The following is a 22,096-nucleotide window of genomic DNA, read 5'->3' as shown; positions in this document are numbered from 1 at the left end:
TTACAGCTCTCATTTTAAAGATGAAGAAATGAAGGCTGAGGGAGGTCAAGGTCACCAAGCAAATGGCAGAACAAGGAATAGAACCCATCTGTTCTTCTATACTCTACATGGGCCAGAAGGATATAGGGGCAAAGGAAAGAACAGAGAACCCCAAGCCCATGGATGAGGTGTGATCTGCAGGGCTCAGATGGAAAAAAAAGATCATCAACAAGACCAAATCCTGCTGAGAGCCTCTGACATGAAGTTCAAGGTTGTCACTTACTTATCTAGTAATCAATAAAGGCCAAATAGTTCCCACACTGCACAGACCCCAGCTACTAAAAGATCTTATTGTGTTTCTCTGGAATTGTTATCCATGTTCAGACACCTTGTCCTGTTTTCTAACTCCCGGTGTCCTGTTGCAGTCCAGCTGTCTGAGCTGCAGCTAAGTGATGAGCCTCGCCATGGGTCGTCTGTCTTTACTACTCCACCACTGCTATGTGGAGGTGGGAATTAGTCATCAACTGAAACGGTGACTAAGCCTCTGGATTCCCCACTTTCAGTGTAGCAGGAAGTTGAGTCTAAGTTTCTTGATAAAACTCCAAGTGAATGCAGACCCCTGGAAAGGCCGGGCTGTCTACTAGGTAGTCCCTGTGGATTGGGAGAACTGGGTCATTCCCTGGACCTTAGGGTGTTCTGGGTCCCACATGGGTCCTGGACTGGGAGAATCAGCTTCAGGACCCCTGACTCACTACTCACTTTCTCCATTGACTATGTTGTGGATCCTCAGGGGTCCCTCTTGCAAAGCATGAAACTGAACAGAGAGTCTGACCTCATGAGTCCTCCTTGGGAATATCTTTTCCATGGATCATTGATCATTCCATCAGGGAATATTCAGTCTTAATGCCCAAGAGATCTGTGTAATCTCCAGCAACCTATTAAACTTCAATCCTTGTTTCGTGCTCTTGTTGGGGAATCTAGGTGAGCAATAAACCCCTTCCACCTGTGGCCCACTTTTTTTTTTTTTTGCCCTGGGACCTCAGGGCTTCCTTTGGCAAGTAACGGGGAGCCTGGGAAGGACCAAACTATGGCCAAGCCCATGCTTGCCACACCCTCTGCACATTAATAACCTTAGTCATTCCTCCCTCCCCGAATCCTGCTGGCATTACCTGTTTACTGGAAGACATGTTGGTAAGTGTACTGATGCTGCTGGTGTCTGTGACCACCATCGCAGATGGAAACCGGGAGGTGTGGGAATACTGGGGGGGTTCCTGCTTGTGTGCATACACTGGAGAGACAGAATGAAGACAAAATTAAGATGCATACGCAGGCACATAAACCGCTACAGACAGACGCCCCCATCCCACATCCTAGTTCCTGTTACCTGGGAAGATAAAAAGGGGATGGTGGTTATGTTTGGGAAGGCAGTGGGATGTGGTTAAAAGAATGCCTGCGTGTTTCAATCCTGGCTCCATAATCAAGTTTAACCTCAGTTTCCTCACCTGTAAAATGGGATGATGTTTATTGTAGGGTTGGAAGAGATCATGTTTAAAGTATTTGTAACAAATAAATAGCCTTGCACAGCTCCTAGTATGTAGTGGTACTTGGGAGCACTTCTGTTTCCCTGACTTTCAATAAAATGTTAGATGCCTGGGCATCAGCAAGTGACTCTTGGGCATATGTAGAGCATCTGAGATTTTAAGTCAAAAAATATTCTAAGTAGCAGGCCAACATGAAGTATCTCGTCAGTACATGCTTACAGTTTCTGCCATGACTCAAGCACCAGGTTTCATGCTAGCAGTTGCAGATCGATTAACAATTGTAATTAGAAACAGGTGTAATTAATTGTATAATTCTGGGCTGTTCCAGTTTGCACTGAAATGATATCATAGCCTTATAACATCACAGAAATATGAAAGATGATAGACAAAAGGAGACTACGTGCAAATAAAACCTCCGAGAGCACGTTACTCAAGTTTTTGTTTTTCCGGTACTTGTCCACCAAGTCTGGAACCTTTTTAAAAAAAAATTTTTTTTTTTTTTTTGAGGCTAGTCGAGTGAAGAAGTCTGGAACCTTTTGAGTCATGTTAATTATCCATAAAATTCATGTAAGTTCCAGGTCCTATGACCAACTAATGAAAGCATGTGGATGCCTGGCCGTGAGGGAGGGACCAGTCTATTCTCAGAACACGGGCATACCAAGGAGTCCTCCAGTAAGGAAAGGGGGTGAAGGTCACCAGCTGCCACCTCAGCTTGCCCTTCCCATGCAGGGAGGCTGGTTATTTCCTTGTCCGGGGCTCCATGGGCTGTCTCTTCATGGCCGGCCAGGCCTGCTGGGGCTCAGCAGTGCACAGATCACTGGTGACCATGCTCTGACTGTCCCACCCCGGCCTGGCCATTGAGGAAGCCTGCCCAGGTGAGGGTGTAGGGGCAGGAGGGGAGCATATGGCCAGGCTCTGGGAGGAAGGGAAATGGGGAACATACGGTCCCAGAATCTGCTACAGGCTGTGGCAGATTTTTAGAAGCCACGAAAATGTGATTGGAATGTGAGATGGTGCTCTAAAACCAGCTCTGCAGGCCTGAGTAGGGGTCAACCCCGAGGACAGAGGACAGAAGGCTGGACTTGGCTGTTATCCCTTATTATACAATGCAGCCAGGGGAGAAACTCAAATCCCCTTTGCCTTCTTTAGCTTCCACGAGTCCCTTAATAAATAATCACTTGCTATTGCTATAACTCTTTATGCTTATCAAATGCAGTTTACCCCTATGTTTATTTCATCTTTATAGTTACCCTATATGCATACTATTTCCATTTTATAGATGAAGAAATTGAGACTCAGAGTGGCTAAGTAACTTGCTAATGGCTACATAGCTGGTAAGCGTCAAAGCCATGATTTAAATCCAGATCTCCCTGATCCAAGACTAGCACTCTACACTGGATACTTCCCTGGTGTTCCTGAAGCAGGGAAGCCATCCATCCTTTCCATGATCCTTTCCAATTCACGGGTTGGGGCTATAGCCAGACCTGGCCAGAGGACTGGAGGCCTGGGGCTCAGGATGGATGGCAGAGAACAGAGGCTGGGAGTGGGTGGGAAGTAAGTGGTTGAAAAGTAGACTTAAGGCGGGTGTAGAAATTGGATGTGAGTGACAGTCTCCGTGCAGGGGAGTGGGGTATGGGGTATGGGATGGGGCAGAAACTCTAATACTCCTTTCCCAGGGCGGTGTGCTGGTGGTATTTTCCACTTATATTCATGGTTCTTGATTAGAGGTGTTTGGGGTGTATGAACCCCATGGGGGACTCTAGAGGATTCTTCTATTTCAGGGAAGGCAAACATGATGCAAATTAGATTTCAATTCTGATCATCTGGTAATGGTTGCTTGGAATTTTGGATTGAAAAGGCTCGTTGGGAAAAGGTATTGGTGGCTGATTGGTGGTGTCTTTTCCGTGGGTGCCGAGATAGGAAACTGTGGCATGTGTTCTCCCAACTCTGCTTTACAAGTGGGCCTAAACTGTCCTCTTCAAACCTTTCCCTGGGAATCTTGGGAGTAGAGGACTAGCAAAGACATAGCAACACACAAGAGTATGCTTGAGAGATTGTCTTGGTTGATTATAGGCAGGGAAAAGTGACCCAACCAATAAACTTCCCAGAAGGTTCAGACCCAGAGAGGGAAGTGGCAGGCTGCCGAGGGCTCCCTCCCGCCATGTGCCCCTGTCCTTACTGTGTGAGTTCTGCAGCTGAGTCACAGCGGCCATGAAGGGCTGCTGGCCCATGTGGCTGCCTGGGCTCTGCTGCATGAGAGGTTGCTGGTGAGGACTGTGCAGCTGCTGGGAGAACTGGACAGGCTGCAGGGCTGCCAGGCTGCCGGCCACGCTGTTGATGACAGGGACGCTCTGTGCTTGGGAGGTGTTGAGGCCTGTGGGAGCAGGAAGGAAAGGTCAGACATGGCTTCCAGGATGAGGAGAGGTGGATGGATGGCAACAGTCATTCACTGAGCCCCTGCTCAATGTGCCAGTCATTGGGCTGAGCCTGTTACCTAAGAGATTGCATGGGAAGTGATTTTCTAGACAACGAAGCTGAGACTTGGAGAGATTAATTTATTTGCTCAAATTCTAGAGTGAGTTGTGGGTTGGAGACAGGCTTTAAACAGATCTGACTGAAGCCTGAGAGTCTCCCAAAGTCATCCTGTGACCTCCCAAACTTAGCTCCCTTGAGGTTACTGGGGCCCTGGAAAAGCTGACTCTACGTGCCCACACCATCTATGCTGGACGTGAGAGAGGCTTGCCCTGGTGCCTTCAGGGCAGAGTTCAAGGTGTCTACTCCAGGGCTGCAGTCCACAACCCCTGGGCTGAGGACTGGGGCCAGGCCGCAGAGCTCCGCTGCATGCCCCTCACTGCACCCCCCCCCATGGAAAAATTGTCTTCCATGAAACTTAGGAACAGGGGTGGGGATGGGGGGGTGGGGGGTGGTGGTGGGGCATACAGCAGGAGGTGAGCAGCAGGCAAGCCAGGGAAGCTTCATCTATACAGCTGCTCCCCACTGCCGGCATCACCACTTGAGCTCTGCCTACCCCCTTAACCCTCAGTCCCCACCCCCCTGGGCTGTGGAAAAATTGTCTTCCGTGAAACCCATCCCTGCTGCCAGAAAGGTTGGGGACCGCTGCTCTAAGGCACAGATTATTGCCCAGATCTGTCTTCCAGCAGAGGGCAGGAGTGTGCAGGGTCCACATTTAGATTAAAAACAAAATAATCTCCATGGTCCTGGGAGTATGAAATCTGAAGACCTTCATTTAGTAGACTGTACAAAGACCATGAGAGAAGTCAGGTGCCAACTCTCTTGACTTAGCAAAGAGGGGAGAAAATCCTGGAAATCAGCTAGTCTATGAAGTAGGCATATCTTATCTGGCAGCACAGGGCTAGTGGCATCAAAAGGACCAGGTTTTAGACGGAGGAAGTAGTAGGTTAAAGGATGGCCCTTGGGTCTTGCTATCTTTCTGTTCAGGGAGTATGAGGGCCTCTGTGGTTTGGTAATGCATCTATCCTGAGGCCTCATTAGAGCCTGAGCCATCCCTGCAAGGATCGGGTCCCCTGGTACCCATGCTCTGTAAGCTCCCTGGAGTGGATTCTGGGGAAGAGAGCTGAGGCAGGGTCAGAGTGGGGACAAGAGGATCAAGAGAGAATACACCCCCCAGCCTCTTTCCTGGAGCACCCATGTTCCTTTGCTCTTGCTTTCTGGGAAGTGGGGGGAAAGAATGAGATGGAGAAGGAAATCCAGAAAAGGTATGTTTTAGGCAGATATGGAAGGGCCACCTAGAGAGCCTTCCCTGAAATGGAGAGGGTTTCAAAGCAGGTTGGTGGGAAGTCCTCAGTGGCGATAGCACAAAGTCCTCAACAATTGTCTGCTCAGCTTTAGCTGATACTGTTATCAGAAAGCTAAAAGGTGAGACCCCTGAGCAGAAAGGAAGGGAGAATAATCCCCCTCCTGGCTCTCCTGGGCGGGGTTTTGGGGGTGGGACCCTCTGGTCACTTTCAGAATAGCACTATCTCCAGTTCCCCCAGGGGGCTCGACTTCTCCCCAGGCCAGGGTCTCACCTGATACCCTGATATCTCGTTTCCCTTTTCTACCTCAGTGTCCTAGGAAGACCCATGGATTTGCTATTTTTCCAGGAGTCCACTGCTGCTGCTCTTTTTGGGAAATCTCTGCCCAGAAAAGAAAATTATCCTGTCTAGAGTGGATGACATTTGAGGGCATAGTTCTGAAACCTGCCTGTGCTTCAGAATCATCTGGGAGAGCTCTTTAAGAAATACGCATTCCTGGGGCCCACCCAAGACTTAATGAGTCAGAACCTTCCAAGGTGGAGCCCAGGAATCTTATTTTCAACACAGTCTGTGATCCTGATGTGCCTCAATTCCAGGACTGAGAGCTCCCACAGTGGGTGACTCTTGGCCTTTTCATCTCTTTCTGGGCACTGGTGTCTGCTTGGGAAGCATGCTATCCAGTCCAGAGTAGAGAGAGGAAGGGAATATGACAAAGAGATGAGCATGAGTAGAGAATGAGGAATTGGCACTGCCAAGTAATCTGCTATTACATTCTCCATGGGCTTCTGCAGTCCTGAGGCAGGGCCTGCGTGTTCAACAACACACCTAAATGAGGATGCCTGACACTCCCTAGGGTAGCACCACTGTGTCTTGCAGTGTTCTAGTGACCCTCACCGTTCTTCTTGCTCTGTCCACCCTGAGTGGACACACAAACACACATGCACACACACAGACACACACCCACAGACACAGACACACACCCACAGACATGCACATACACATCTTCTAAGGTCAGTGTATACTGTGGTGTTGCCCATTTGCAGTAAGGCATTAAGATCATTGTGAGAGGGTGGAAAAGTATGGGTGGAGGAAATCAGGAGGAATAAAACAGAAAAATATGGAATAGCCTTAGGGAAAATTTTAATTTAGATAGTGCCTGAAAAACTATATATAATTGTATATGTCAGTCAAAGCTTGGCATGGAAAGGAAGCAGGTAAATGGGACAGTTTGTATATCATTTTGGTTGTAGAAATAAGAAAGTGGGATATCTTACCCATGGGCCTTTTAATCAAATCTCCTAGAAGGCAAACAAGCTGGTTTTAGGAATCCTATCTCATTCTCAATCCAAACCCTGGTATTAGTAGGGTGACCATATTCCATATACCAGAGGGCCCAGTGAAAAGGCAGCACATTTAAAATAATTTTTTGTTTTGTGAAACACATAAAGCCTGTTCTTCTAATCTCTATTCTTACTTCCTTCTGCAAAGATAAACACAGCGTGTGTCAATTTCCAAGATGCTAAGGATAGAGCGAGAGCCACACATGTTCATTCAATAAATTTGTGTGCCTCCTATGGGCCTAGCACTGCTCTGACTTCAATGGATGCATAAGTCATTCTCATCAGAAGTGATCTGAGTTCCTACCCTAGCTAGAGCTGATTCAGGGAGAGCAGAGGGATGGAAAAGAAAAAGTCAGGAACAAGACAAAGAAGTGGCTAACATGGGCACTGTCACACAAGGGAGGTCAAGAGGACAATGGAGCAATACAAGGTTGAAAGAAAGATGACTACTGTCAAGCTGAGCCTTGTATCTCCCTCAAGATATCTCAGGAATATTCCCAAGGCTCACACTGAAGGTTTTGAGAAATGACTTGGCCAGAGCTGTCATGGTGCAGCTGAAAATATGCTGAATACTCTTCAACAGTAAAACTCTCAGGGAGACACCCCCAGCCACAGCCTGCTTCAACCCTCTCATGCCCTGAAATGGCCCATCTATGACAGGCACAGGCTCGCTGGAGAATATGAGGCCTCCTGGATCTGGAAGGACCTGACCCATCTGCCTGTCTTCAGGCATGTCCCTAAACAACCTATTTCTCCTTAAAGCTTTCAAAGCTCTGAGATACCATGACAGTTTCCCTGTGGGTCGTCCCTCAGTGTATTTTAACCACTGGCCAAGGAGGTCTCTCAAACCACACAAAATCCCCTGTTTAGAAGGAAGCCCATCAAGTCTCACTCCATCTTCACCAACACAAAGAACCTCTGGGAAATCTACCAGCTACTTAGGGATAGGAATGAACACAAGACAAAGTATAAGCTATGACATTATGCACATTCATGCTTTATAGATTTACAAGCATGTCTATATTTGCTGTCATTTGATCGCCTCAACAACCCATTTTATAGATGAGGAAATTGAACCTCATAAAGGTTCAATAATTTGACCTAGTACAGCTGGTAAACTATGACTAGGATTCAAATCCATTCCACAATTTTCTCTTGTTTTAGGCTAAACAATCCAAATATTGTTGAGGAGAGAGATAAGAAACTAAGGAAGTTCTCACGCCTATAATCCTAGCACTCTGGGAGGCCGAGGTGGGCGGATCATTCGAGCTCAGGAGTTCGAGACCAGCCTGAGCAAGAGTGAGACCCCCGTCTCTACTAAAAAATAGAAAGAAATTAGCTAGACAACTAAAAATATATATAGAAAAAAAATTAGCCGGGCATGGTGGCGCATGCCTGTAGTCCCAGCTTCTTGGGAGGCTGAGGCAGAAGGATTGCTTGAACGCCTTGCTGTGAGTTAGGCTGACGCCATGGCATTCTAGCCAGGGTGACAGAGTGGGACTCTGCCTCAAAAAAAAACAAAACAAAAAACAAACTAAGGAAGTTAAATCAAATCTACAGATTGTGGGTGAGTTTGAAGGAGATCTTCTATAGTTTTTTTTTTTTTTCTTTTTTACCATATTGACTCACTTTCCATTCTCTTTCTCCCTGTCCCCAAGTTTTCTGACCAAGAACAGAACTTACTTTGTGCAATGGCCATGACTCCAGAGAGGGGGGTCATGATGAGGTTTTGAGATTGCTGGGGATTATGGTGGGAGAGGCTGTGGATATTCGTCAAGGTGCTGACTGGGGGCAAACCTCCTCCTGAGACTGAGATCTGCCAGGGAGAAAAAAAACAAGAGCAGCATGAGTGGACCTGGAACCACAAACAGCAGTTTCCAAAATGATATGACTTAGCAATTCCTTGGCACAGCTAGTTCACAAATTCATTCATCTATTCATTCATTCACTCAATAACAATTATTAAGCTCCTACTATAGGACAGACACTGTTCTAGGTGCTGAGGACAGGGCAGTAAGTATAACAGACAATAATCCCTGCCTTCATGGTGCTTCTGTTTGGTGACTAACTTTGAGTTACCAGCCTGAATCAGAAATTATGAAGGGTTGGGGGAGATTAGCCATTATTGAATTTCTCTATTTCTTCCACATCTTCATTCTACCTTACAGATTAATTAATTAAGTCAAGGAGCCGATATTGTAATGACAAAGCTACTAAACAAGCCTTGGCTCCAGGCACCCCCATTCTGTTTCACCATTATATTTTAGTTATAGGTTAGTAAGGGAAAGCTACTGTTTTTTGTGTGTTTACTTTGTACATGACCACTTTATAGAACCTTATAAAACTTTCTGAATAGTATTAAACAATAACAGCTATAATCAATGTGCTTGTTTTGATTCTGATGTTATCAGAAATGTCTCCAATTTTTTCCCATTAATTATAGTTATAAGGGAGCTATCAGTTTATATGCACACACACACACTTTTTTCATAAGTTAGTTTATTGTTTATAGTTTAAAATATTTTTTAAATTATTAAGAAAGGATTGTCCTCCTTTATTCTGAACTAACCCAGACATTCTTGAGAGCATCAGGAACTCTGAGAGGTGCCTTAGAGTTAGAATACATCAGATGTCTGAGCAACTCAACTTCCCTTCTCCCATATTTCACTGCCTAGAACTCTTGAGACCATATTTCTCACAACAGCACCGAGGTAAGAAGCCATCTCCCACCTTGCCCTTCTGGTCAACCCCATAGCTGCCAAGGTTAATTTGAAAAAGAAAGAAAGAAAAAACCAAACAGGTTTGTTTGTGTTTTTAAAATGAGCATCAAGAAATGAGTTAGGGGTCACATGACCAAGAAGGAATTCTGACCACATCAAACAAGAGAGAACCAGCCTGTTTGCTGGACTTGTTTTTCAAAATGTCAGAGTCATTAGAAAAAAAAAAAAAAAAAAAAAAATCTGTAACCTGCCCTGGGACTGAATCCCTTGGGTAACGTAGTCCTTTGGAGAAAGTCAATGAAGTGACAGTAATTATTCTGCCATTTCAACATTTGGTTTAATAGTGTGAGAGAAATGTGGAAGCCAATGATTAAAACAATTTAGATGTGTGAGGCTGTAGGGTTTGTACAAAGGCTTTCACTGATCGTCCTTAATAGATAATGACATAAATAAGACAGGCATTATTATTGTTTTCTCTATATGATAGATTAAGAAACTGATCCTCAGAAGAGTCAAGACTAGCTCTATGTGACTTGATGAGTAAGTGAGAAAGTCAGCTTTTAAGTCCTTTTTTGCTGGAGTTTGAATCCCATCCACTTACTAAGTTTGGGTAACCTTGGTCAAGTTACTTCCCATTCTAAAATGCAACTTTTATTTTCTATTTGCCTCCAGGACTGATGGAAGCCAGGGAGCTGTTAAGGATATTGGTGGTGATCCTTACCTGAGAACTGGGAGAGCCTGAATTATGTTAATGCTGCCATTTGCAGTCCCTTCACTATGCCAAGTGCTTCAACATGCCTGTAATCTATGAGGTTGGTATTATTATCCCTATTTTATAGACAAAGAAACTGAAGTTTAGAGGAGTTAAGTGGTAGAGTTGGGGTTGAAAGCAGGCTATCTGCTTCCAAGGCCTAAGCTTCTCACCACTAAGCCATACTGCTTGATGCTGTGAAAGTATTCAGTATGTGCTTTAAAAAAAAAAATAAGAAAAAAGGGTTCAACACACACAGACTACAACCATAAACCTGGCCGGCTTTTTGTCAACGCATGCCACTTGGGCATAAGGATGGGAGGCAGACTGCAACAGAGAGCTCAAATGGATCCAAAACCAGTCCCTGGGGGAAGATTCCAAAGGCATGTCCTCCTGAAAGTCAGCACACAGAGACTGTCATTCCTAGAACAGAGCTACAAACAATCTTCACACCAACCCTATGACATAGGCATTATTATCCCCATTTTACAGATGAAAAAACTGAGGTTAAGCAATTTATCTACCCTGCTGCTGGTGAATGACAGAGCCAGGGCTTGGACATGCTGGTTCCCTTGCTGTGTTCCTTTTTAACCATATTCCACTCTTGCTGTGGTGGGCCAAGACCTGTGATGGCCTTGTTATATATTAACAGAGAACAGACTCTTGAATTTGGGCATCCAGTGATAGTGACACAACATATAAGCCAGGGTGTTGGAGACAAGAGAAAAGCCAGTCCCTGCAAACAAGCTCCCAGGTGTTTGCTAACGTTGAGGTGTGCAGTCTTGGTCAATCATCAATCCAATAATACACTGCCCAGGTAGGGCACTGCCAAGCAGAACAGGAAGAAAAAAGCGTGGCTGCAGGCTGCATTTGGAGCAGTCCCAGCTTGGGTGAGGCAGTTGGCTTCTTAGAAGAAGGAGCAGGAGAGCTCAAAGGGAAACCCCAAGGACCTTCAAGCAATAAGAGCTGAGACTTGGAAAGTTTTATTCACTGAGAAGTCAAGGCCCCCTTCTCCAGGGAAGCCGGGATAATCCTTACCCCTAACTTGTTTGGGTTTCAATGTGACTCTTGAGAAATCATAAAGCCTCGCCTGTGCCTCTCACAGGTACCTGACACAAATTGTTCTTCATGAAGAATCTTTCTTAACGGACGGGGAGAGGCAAAGGGGCCTGCAAAATGCCTTCACTAGCGGGGACCCTTTCATTTTTGTTTGCAGCTCAGGTCCCCTGAAATTAGAGTTGCCAGGCCAGTGCTCCCCTCAGAAACTAGACTTTGTTTTCCCTCCAGGGAGCCAGGGACTCAATCACCTGTGACTCACCGTTCCTGTGTTGCCTACACAGCACACACGTCAAGGTCTGAAATGGCATCTGCTCCCTGCTGCCCTCCCCCCATTCCAGCCCCCACCCCCACCGGCCTCTGGGTCAGACACCTTGAGGGAGTGTGTGCAGCTCCACCTTCAGCGTGGAAGTCAGGAACCTGTGGCTCCTCCCTCCCCTGAAACACACAGCATGACCCAAAGAATGAAGTTTTCCACTTCCTACCCTTGCTGGTGTCGTAATGCTCTGTTCCCTCATAAGCTGCTCTCGCCTGCACTTGTGTTGCTAGAGGATTGAACCTTATCCTAATTAGAACCTAATTTGAATCAGAATATTCAAATTTAAATTGTCCATTCCTCACCAAGCATGCTAAACTTAATCTGGGTGTGGGGCTGTGGTTACGGACATAGAAGACTCCATTTCCTGAGAATAATATTGACATTAACATAACAACGACACTGCCACATAGTGAATATTCAGTACACCAAACACTGTGCAGAGTATTTTGAATGTGTTATCACACTTATTCCCTCAAAAACTCTATTGTTATTACCCTCGTTTTATTGATGAGGAAAAGAGATCTAAAATAGTTCAGTAACTCGCCCAAGCTGCGCAGCTATGAAGTGCTGGAGCTGGGATTTGAACCCGGGAAATTGTAACTTCAAAGCCGGGGCTTCTCCCTCTGTAAGCATCGCCCCACCCCTCCTGCCATTTTGTGCCATGATCTTCACTGACCGGGCATCCAAAGTCCTTCAGAAGTCCAGGTCAAGAAGCCTCCTCCCACCTCCTGCCACCCACTAAATCCTGACTTGCTAATGACTCTCCTTGACTGTACCAAGGGGGTGGTGAGGAGGAAGAGGGGGTTTGTTTCAAAGAGAGGTGCTCTCTGAGTTAAAAAAATTGGCTTCGGAGGCCTTGGAGGGGAGGGATGAATGGACATTTTATCAACACACATGTCATTGGCAGCCCCTAAACAAACAGCGTCCCACCCGCTTGCTCCTTTATGAGGCATTCAATCAATAAAATGAGAGCAGAGCGCTGTCAGATTTATTGGCTGGGTTCAAACCGAACACCTCTTCTACCCGCCAGAGGCTGGGTCACCAGCACTACCTTTCCCTTCCAACTCCAACAGCCCCCATTTTCCCCTGTGAGGCTACAATGGTTCATTGTTTGAGGCAGGCCTTGTGAGAAGTTGTGTTTGTTTTGCCTCTTATCTTATCAGCTCCAGGGCTACAATGGCCCAGGTGTACTCACCATTTTAACATCAGGTGAGAGGAGATTGTGGCCGGGGTCCAGGCTAGCTGGAGAGACTTGCTGTAAAACTGACGGGCTGGTCACCATGGCACTGTTGCCATGGTGACTGATTGTTGAGGAGGAAGTGACCTCATTGTTTCCCTGCTGGCTGTAGCGCACTCCTGCAAAACAACACAAATCCAACGGGGAACATTAGTGCCACCAAGGCTCTGGAACAATGACTTGGCTCTCTTTGTTTTCAAGGGTGGATGACAAAAAAACAAAGTTGCCTTCTCCTCCCCTGTCTGCCCACAAGAGATATTGGCTGTCTTTCTCCAAGGGTTAAAGGTGGCATAGCCTGTGCTTTAATTCTTGAATGTCAGCTCCATGAGGGCAAGATATTTTTATCTGTTCTGTTTTGTTCATTGCAGTATCTCCAGTGTCTTGGCACTTGGTAGCCACGCAATAAACATCTGTTCAATGAATGAATGAATGAATGAGTGGATTCTACTTATTGTTGCTTCAGCACAGTTCTTTTAGGATTTAAGTGCTGAGATTAGCCTTCTCTTACTGGTTGGGATATTTCTTTTATTCTTCAAAATGCCTTCTAGAAATGTTTCCCTGACATCTCTTGGCTATGTGGTGCTGCAGAGTATGAGTAGACCCATTTCAAAGAAGGGGCACTTGTGCACTGACCCGTGAAAGAGCCATAGCTTATGCATCAGTCTCTGTGTACCACCTTTTCGACCAAGCCCAAGAGGCCAGGGGAACACAGGCAGAGCGGGACAGGGATGGGGCTGCAGCCAGGAGTCTTTGGCTCTGGAACTCACATTCCTTTGATGGGGTCCCATTTGGCTGACTTCCAGGGCACAGGGAAAGGCCAGTCTGCCGGGAGGTGGGGCAGGCAGCACACACAGGCAGGATGTGGATGCTTAGTAAACCACTGCAGTTTGGTCTGCAAGGGAGGGGGAGAACCAAGCATGTTTACAACCTCACTGCTCGGACCCTCCCTCTTGCTCAGGAACCAAAACAGAGGTCTGCTCTTAGGAAAGGAAAGTGCTGGACAGAGATGAGGCAACTGAAGGAAGTTGAAGAAGGGCAAAGAAGCTGGGTCCAGTTCGCAGACACAAGTCTTGCTTGATGTGCCCATGAAACAGCCAAGGACAAGGCTGGGGGTCCTTGAGGGCATCTCACCCTAAGCCCCATGGTTTTTTGCTTTGGATTTGACAAAAAGGGAAGGAGATCAAATGCTCTAGGCATGGAAGCATCTGGAGAAGTGGCCAACTCTTTGGCTACGCTTCTCCTTTTGCCCAGTTTTCCAAGATGAACCATTCCTGTACCCTGATTCTGTTGCTGTTTTCCCCCTGCCCTGCCTCCAGCCCCAGCTAGAGCCCTACCTTCCAGAGGAGGCTACAAAGTCTCCCCAGAGGCCAAGCAAGCTGCCATAACCAGCAGCCTCTAATTCTTTAAGAGGAAGCTTACCAAGAGGAGACCTAAAGCAGTTTTCCTTGGATCTTCCTAAGGACATAACCCGAGGTTCTTATGACCTAGGGCTGGGGAAAAACAAACAAGTGCTAAAGCAGGATTCTAACCTTCAAGAGCAACTTGTTTGACTATGAAGTGGCTTGATGCTTGCACGATGGGCCTTTTCTATTGGTTGTTTTCTCCATCCTTTGATTCAAGGGGCTGCTGGTGGGGGTGGTGTTGGCAGTGGGACAGCACTGGAATTTGGTGGTTATTGGTCTAGGGCACTACATCTTTTTGGAAGAACAGGAGCCATGGAGTTAAAAAGAGGAAAGGCATCCACCTCTCCAAGTCAACAGCCCCTGCCTCGTCCTGCTCGTCTTCCTCTGCACCTATCTGCAGCCCCCTATGTCTCCTATTTACCACCCTCTGTGCCATCCCATCGGATTAAATTAGGTCCTTTTTCTGCACTCACATTTGCCATTGGGTTCCCAACAGGATGCTTCCAACAGTTCAACGTCTTGTTACATGGAAGAAGAAAGAGATTTGAACCTGTGAGCTCCAAAGGCAGAGTGAGATCCCATGGAAGAAAGGGAGGCAGACTTCAAATAAATAAAAGGAAGAATTCTCTAACAAGGAGGGGCAGTGCGAAGACTGTGGGCTCTGGAGCTCGACAAACTCAGGTTCAAATCCTGACTTTGCTCTTAATCGATGTGTGCTCATGGGAAAATTACTTCCCCTCTCTGTGCCTTAGTTTCCTCTAGTAAAATGGAGAGGATACTTTCTCAGCAGGGCTGTTCGTGGGTTAGAGATAACACCTGTACAGCTCCTATCGTAATGCCAAAGACATGGTAACTATGGGTGGGGATGCTGGCGAAGGGAGCTGGTGTAGGGAGGGACCCAAGATGTTTGCTAGAATTCTAGACAATTAGGGCAGATTCTACGTACTGAAAGAATCCTACTCTGGCAGAACCACTGATGCTTTGCCTGGAAGCAACTCGGGAGGGAGACCTGGCCACTGCCCTCTTGTTCTTTCCTTTTGGAGGAACTGGACTTCACCCTGTTTTTCTCCTGCTCTTTCTGACTCCCTGACCAAGCTATTTACCTCCCCAAGATGCTCTGCTCCTGAGAGAGTGGTGATAACGCTGGGAGTCAGGTGTGTTTTCACCTCCCAGCCTGTCCCCATCATCGATTCAGTCTCAAGTCAAACAGTCTCTGGATTTAGCCTGTTTAATTTGGCTGAGGGGAAAGGGCCAGCCCTCTGATGATCAAATATGGGTCACAGGGAGGCTTCTCCCCTACAACAGGCTACGCAATTATTTATTTAAAAATAATTAACCAAGGATATCCGCAGGAAACAAAAGGCTTCTTTACAAGGGATCATGGCAGGAGAGAGGCAAGAGACATTTGTTAGAATCCAGGCAGCATAGCCTTAGGCTGCTGTGGTTTTTGCACTGTTTTCTTCCCCAACAGAACTTCATTATGTAAGAAATATAACAGTGGTGGCCTAGACCTATGAATGTTACTTTAAAAGCCTCTGGCTAAGCAGAGAGCCCTGCCTGAAAATTAGGGGGATCCCTGTTTTAATCTCAGCTCTGCTATCATTTTATTGGGCAAGCTCCAGCTTTTTCTTCTATAAGCAGGAGGATTGGCCACTGCAGGGGGGGACTGTTGTCATTGCAGTGTCATGGGGGCTAGGCACAAGGCTGCTCATCTCCTCCAGGTCCACCTGTAATCTTTCCCACTGACGCTCTTCTCACCAGGAATTTGGCAATTTCTGGACCCTGAGAGGGTTGCTGTAGTTAGCCAGCCATCTTATACAGGGATGTTGGGGGCGGAGGAGAGTACATCACAAGGTGTCTGCGGGCAATACACCAAAAATAGGAGCTCTTGTTAGAGGAAGGAGAGGCCAAGTCCTTGTATATTTCACAAACACAGAAGAGCACTTGAAATGAGAACAAAAATGGAGTGCAAAGTGTGTAGGCTCACCTACACAGGTGACCTGGGTTTAAATCTTGACTCTACCATATAATAGCTGTGTGACCTTGGGGAAGTTGCTTAACCTCCCTGAGCTCCAGTTTCCTTATTGTTTACAATATCCACCTGTTAGGCCATTGGGAAGAAGACTGAATGAGTTAATGGATGTGAAAGTACCCAGACCATGCTTGCCACAGTGCCTTGGCACACAAAGGTTGCTTAAAACACATCAGTTCTTCCTACTTTGGGACTGTCTTTGTCTAAAAGACACTTTTAGGAAGGCTGAGATTACAAAACTTAATTGAGCACCTATGATGTACCAGGCACTGTGCTAGGGAGTCTGCATTAAGAAGTGGATTGGCACCTTCCCTTCTTCCTTCATCATTGCAAGCTCTGAAAATAAATATATAACAAGGGCTCTGGTTTAATATTGACTGGCCAAAGATGCCAAGTTATTAACCACAGAGGACCCATAGGAGAAATGACAATGGCAGATGGTAGCCATTCACCTTCCACTCGCTTCTTAGTTCAAGCCACTAACTGGCCCCATCCCCATCATTGGCCCCATGAACCACAGCAAGTATGTCTAGCAGCAAAGGCGTCCCAGGTGGACTCCAGAGATATCCCTGAGGCCCTGGTTAGGAGGTCATCTACTTTCTCTTGTTCCCAGGTCTCAGCATTGGGTTATTTTCCAGTTCCCGACAGCCTATGGGACAGACACAGCCGCTATGCGACGTGACTAGTCAGAAGTGTCAAAAACATAGAAGAAGTGTATGGTTCCAAGAAACCAGCATACCCTGCCCTGCCTTCCTGTGCCAGTACCATCTTCAGGGAGCTCTTCACACTGCTGCAGCCTGGGATTTCTTTCTAAAAGTCACACCACGTCACTGCCCTGCCTGGAAACTTCTGATGGCTCCTCACTGCATTCTGGAAGAGACCCAACACCTGAGACTGGCAGAATCGGGCATTCATGACTCCAGTTTGCCTTGTTTGCATCATCTTTCACCACGCCCTATACAACCCCACCAGAGCGCCTGCTATTTCTCAAATAGCCTGGCCATCTCCTGCCTCTGTGCCTTTGCTCATGCTGTTCCTTCAGCCTGGAAAGCTCTTTTCTTCTTCTCTGTGCCACATCCTTTAAGAGGATTAAATGTCACCTCCTCTGAGAAGCTCTCCTTGATTCATCCTGGTAGGCAGCTGCTCCATCCTTTGTATTTTATATGCACTACAGACTTACAGCTGGAGTCAGGCACTTCTACTCTGATGATATGTTTACTTCTCTCTCCCTCTTAAAGGAAGACGACATTTTACAACCTCACAGCCTAGTGGAGTGCCTGGCACTGTGAATATTTATTGACTGAAGGAACAAACTGTCAGCTGCTTTGAGTACCTATGCCCCAGAACAAGGAGCATCACTTTTAGCAGGGGAAAATAAGGTTAGTTCTATAGTAATTATTGAATTGAAAGTGTGAATCTATTCCAATTCTATTGATATATTGGGGAATAATTTGAGTGAAATGTGAATTTCACATTTAACAAACACGAGGTGAATTCAGAAATCTGCACCCAGCTGGATGGAGCCACACAGGAATATACTAAACCCACCCACACACGCATGCACACATTCTTCAAACAGTCTCAGCTACCTCAGTTCACTCACTTGCTTATAAGCCACATCCATGCACATGTGGAGTCACAACTGTCCTGCTGAGTTCAGATAATCCTCCCTCCATCCCTTCACAAGAGCTCACAAGGTACAACACTTCCGACGCCCACTTCCTTAGGCAAACTTCAAGTTCAAGTGCCATATTGACTGTTGCACAGCATTTATGTATTTCTTAACCATTTTACCAGGTATAAAACTCTGGTAATGTTTTTATTGGATTCTTATCTTTTTAAAATGTGTTACTGAGGAAGTTTGTGAGTGTTGTGTCCTTAACCCTGGTTTTCCCGCAAGCCCTGTGGTTTTTATTGATGGTTTTAGGATGCGTATGTTGGCTTATACAGAACTGACCATTTACACGTGTTAAAAGACAGACACATGGCCGGGCACGGTGGCTCATGCCTGTAATCCTAGCACTCTGGGAGGCTGAGGTGGGTGGATCGCTCGAGGTCAGGAGTTCGAGACCAGCCTGAGCGAGACCCCGTCTCTACTGAAAATAGAAATAAATTATCTGGACAACTAAAAATATATATAGAAAAAATTAGCCAGGCATGGTGGCGCATGCCTGTGGTCCCAGCTGCTCAGGAGGCTGAGGCAGTAGGATCGCTTAAGCCCAGGAGTTTGAGGTTGCTGTGAGCTAGGCTGACGCCACGGCACTCACTCTAGCCTGGGCAACAGAGTGAGACTCTGTCTCCAAAAAAAAAAAAAAAAAAAAAGACAGACACAACTGCCTTACAGGGGGACCCCGGAGATCAGCTGCTCAGAGCGTCATTAACCACAGAGACTTTTCATAAACTTGTGCTTCAGGGGCTTAGAATTATAGCCCTAGAAACCTAATCTAGGCTCTAAGAGCTTCAAAAACCAGCTGAGACCCCAATTCCACAATTCCAGAGATTAACAAGGCACCAACCTCTACATACTTTATCAATCTCTCTCTCTGTTTGTGTGTCTGTCTGTCTGTCTCTCTCTCTGCCTTAACTCTCTGATGATTTTGGGACAGTCAATTTTTGGCATTTTTGTCTGTGAAATGGGCATACAGATCTCCCTTCAGAAGGCAGAATGATGAATGAATAAAACAATGTGAGAGAAGCACTGGGTCCTTCTGGGAGACAAAATGCTGGGTAAACAGAAGAGCAAAGTCAGCCACAAAAGCATGACCAGAATTGTTCTTTCAGTAAGGAGAGAGGGGGGAAATTTAGCTCTTGGGTCATGTGGGGCTCAGCTTGCTCCCCATGTGGCCATTGGCACAGAAGCCTGGGGGTTCCTTTCATTGGAATCTGTGAGCTGCACCCAGAATCTGGTGGGATGCCTTTCACCCTTGACATTTCAGAGCCAACCTCCCATCCCTGATAATGCAGGAATGTTCCTCTGGCTGGTGGACCTCTGCCAGCGCCAGCCACCAACAGAGTAAACATTACTCAACTGGCTGGGGCTCTGTCACACACATTCTTCCCCTGTGTTCCTAACCTCATGCAGAGCGCAGCCCAACCCTGTTGGGTCTGGAAACTGGGAATTTAAACTCAGGCAGGAGGGAGCACGCAAAGGCAAAAGCTCTTCCAAAAGGAAATAACTGCGTCCATAAATTATGGGTAGACAGAGCTGTCTTTCCCATGAAGCCAAAATATTGTGTTGGGGAGAGTACTATGTCCTGACAGTTCTACCTTCTCCCTAAACACAAGTTCCTTTTTTTGAGGACAGAGGCAAAGAGACAAATAATTCAGTCCAGTGAACTTCTGAGATGCTCATTTGGAATAAAAGAATGTGAACAGTTCCCTAGCTTGAAACTGGGAACTTCAGAAACGAAAGGTTTCAAATGAGTTAGCATTGCTGCCTCAGTTTCCTCATTTGTAAGACAGGACTTTTGCCAGTTCTTATTAATATTTCCTCCTCTCCGAGGATAAATATTCATGTTTGCAGAGAGTGTAGGAGATTAAAAATATGAAAGTCTGGGAGGAAGAAGCTGATGCAAGATGAAAGCAATTTAAACACTGGACTGGTTTTAATTCCAGATGTCTTTCTACCTAAGGTGGCTTAGTTAGGAGCTCAATTCATAAGAGCAGAAACACAGACAGGCCTGCAAGCATGGTAAACATTCTTGACTCAAGGAGTAAAAGTTGAGTGATACTTAAGGGAAGCCCAGAAACTGGTTTTCTTATAAAAATCAAAGCAAACGTAACTAAGAAAAGAAAAAAAGTCTTCCATCAAAAGCTTCTTAGATGAGAACAGAAGCTAATGTGCACAGTGCACCTGAAAAAAATTGCACATGTGGGGAGGTAGAAGAGCAGCAGAAACTCCGGTGTCCTCTCCAGCAAGGTCTGCCTCTGCCACCCTACCTCGTCCTTCCCAGAGAGCCGGTCTCTGCAGGCAAACATCAGGTGGTTTGCAAGGAACACTTCAGCCTGAAGACTGTGGCTGCAGGTAAAAGAAACCAGCTGGCCCTAGAGCTGGGCAGTCTGTACCACCTGCTTCTCAATGTGTCCAAGATGCCCATTCGACAGAGTGGGAAACTGAGGTTTGGAGAGGACAAAGTCATTTTCACTACTTCTCGCTAGGGGTCTCCCAGCTGGTCAGTGGTATTTCAGAGCTGACCCTTCTCGCTCTTCTGCATAAGCCCCAAGTAGACTCCAGATATGTTGAGCCTCCCCTTCATAATAGTTTGAAATGATTTTATGGTTTGTTTACTTGTTTCTCAGCTACAGCCCTCAGTGGAATGTATACAAGTAACCCCATGAGGGCAGGACCTTGTCTGTCCTCTCCATCATCTCCTCGGCACCTTGCACAGAGCCCAGCCCGTGCTAGGCACTCAGTAAACATCTGCTGAAGGAGTGAATGCTGAAAAATGACTATGCTCCAACTCGGACCGGGGCTCCACACCCCCTTCACCTTTAGTCTGTTGAGCTGAGTGGTGGCAAAGCAACTGTAGTATATAATTTATCCTCTAAATCTCCCGGTTTTTCTATGGGGAGGGGGAGGCAGGCATTGTTTTTAGGAAGGGAGAAGAGAAGGAGAGAGATTAAAATGAATCAAAAGGGAAGAAACAGTACTGACAGACTTGGGCAGTTTCACGTTTAAAGGCACAAGGTGGGTGTGTTGAAGAGCAAGGAGGATGCAGCAGGACTTCCTCCTCACACTGAGATCTGGGACCATCAGTGCTTTATCTTGTGCAAAAATGGCCAGGGGGAATGACCCACTCTCTGCTTCTTGAGGCGTAAGCATAACACCTATTACCTAGGGCTCTTTAACGGAGGGGGGTGGGCGCTTCCATTAGCCCAGGCTGACCTTTTCTAAAGGTTTTAGGCTGTGAGTAGGAATCCCAAATGTAGACTCACCATGTTAGAACCCAGTTTGGGGCCCGCTGGGTTGATTTGGGGATAAGGAGAAGGGTCTATTAATGGGAACTTACTATGGCAACCTCAGCAACTTAAATGCCTTTTTCTCCAAAGAAACCAGGGTAACACTGGGAAGGGTTAATCGTGGACATGGTTAGGCCTAAAAGCTGTGAGGACAGACAGTGCCCTGCTGCAGTCTGGCTCCTGGGGTCTGGTCTTTTTGAGAAGCTGCCTTTGCGGGCAGGAATAATATGGCTGCAACAAAGGCCCTAGGCTTGGCTGACAAGGAGAATGGTGATGCTCCTAGCGGGTCTGGGCAATGGGAGAAAGGCTATAAAGCCATCAGCAGACTGAGCCACTGGGTATCCACACAAAAGTAGGGCCCTATAAACAGACATCTGTATTGTGACTGAAGGGCTAATAAAATTGCCTTAGAAAAGGGAAGTTTTCCACTGCAGCCTATTCATAAGCAGGACCCTACTGGGAGCTGATACCCAGGAAGAAGATCCCTTGAGGCCTGGCAAGTGTCAGAGCTGCCTCATTATGGGGGTTTGCCTGGCCAGACCCCAGCCTCTTCATCACTGTCGCTGAGGGCATCTCCATCAGCATCATTATCATCATCATCATCACCATCATCATGACAGATAGCCACAGATCCCCCAGCAGGCCCAAGCATGCTGGGCCTAGGGAGCACCAGGTGTTGGGTACTGAGACCTTGGAAGATGGATAATTACTGGCTTCCATTCTGCTGGGAGAACAGGAGCACCCATCAAGCACTCAGGGAGCACCGCCAGAGAATTAATGGCTGCCCAGAGCTGGACAGTTTTGTTTCTGTCTCTGATTTGCAGTGAATCCAATCCCTTTTCTAGACCTAGCTTTGCTAATGGAAATTCAAGAGGAGTAGTTCTCCCTCTTTTCTTGTCCTAGGGATATTGGTAAGAGATTATAAAAGGAATCAAAGTAGGAGAACATTAAACTAACTAGTAGAATTAAACTAAATGAATAGA

General features: G+C 46.5%; 1 protein-coding gene across 3 annotated transcripts in view; it reads right to left on the bottom strand.

Moving 5' to 3' along the window:
- The window catches only part of HNF1B (HNF1 homeobox B), a 52,537-nt gene that overhangs the window by 8,015 nt on the left and 22,426 nt on the right, over positions 1 to 22,096 (bottom strand). For 2 of the 3 annotated variants that reach the window (XM_045525525.1, XM_045525526.1), the window contains exons 5-8: positions 12,678 to 12,838; positions 8,320 to 8,452; positions 3,700 to 3,894; positions 1,149 to 1,267 (exon numbers count right to left, since the gene is read on the bottom strand). In XM_045525525.1, coding sequence (XP_045381481.1) covers positions 1,149 to 1,267; positions 3,700 to 3,894; positions 8,320 to 8,452; positions 12,678 to 12,838 — 608 coding nt within the window. The remainder of the gene's footprint in view (positions 1 to 1,148; positions 1,268 to 3,699; positions 3,895 to 8,319; positions 8,453 to 12,677; positions 12,839 to 22,096) is intronic. The other variant, XM_045525527.1, reaches the window with a different exon arrangement.

This window comes from Lemur catta, chromosome 15 (assembly GCF_020740605.2).
Source record: "Lemur catta isolate mLemCat1 chromosome 15, mLemCat1.pri, whole genome shotgun sequence".
NCBI lineage: Eukaryota > Metazoa > Chordata > Mammalia > Primates > Lemuridae > Lemur > Lemur catta.
Note: the sequence above shows the minus strand (reverse complement) of the source record. Positions and strands in the feature narration are given on the sequence as shown.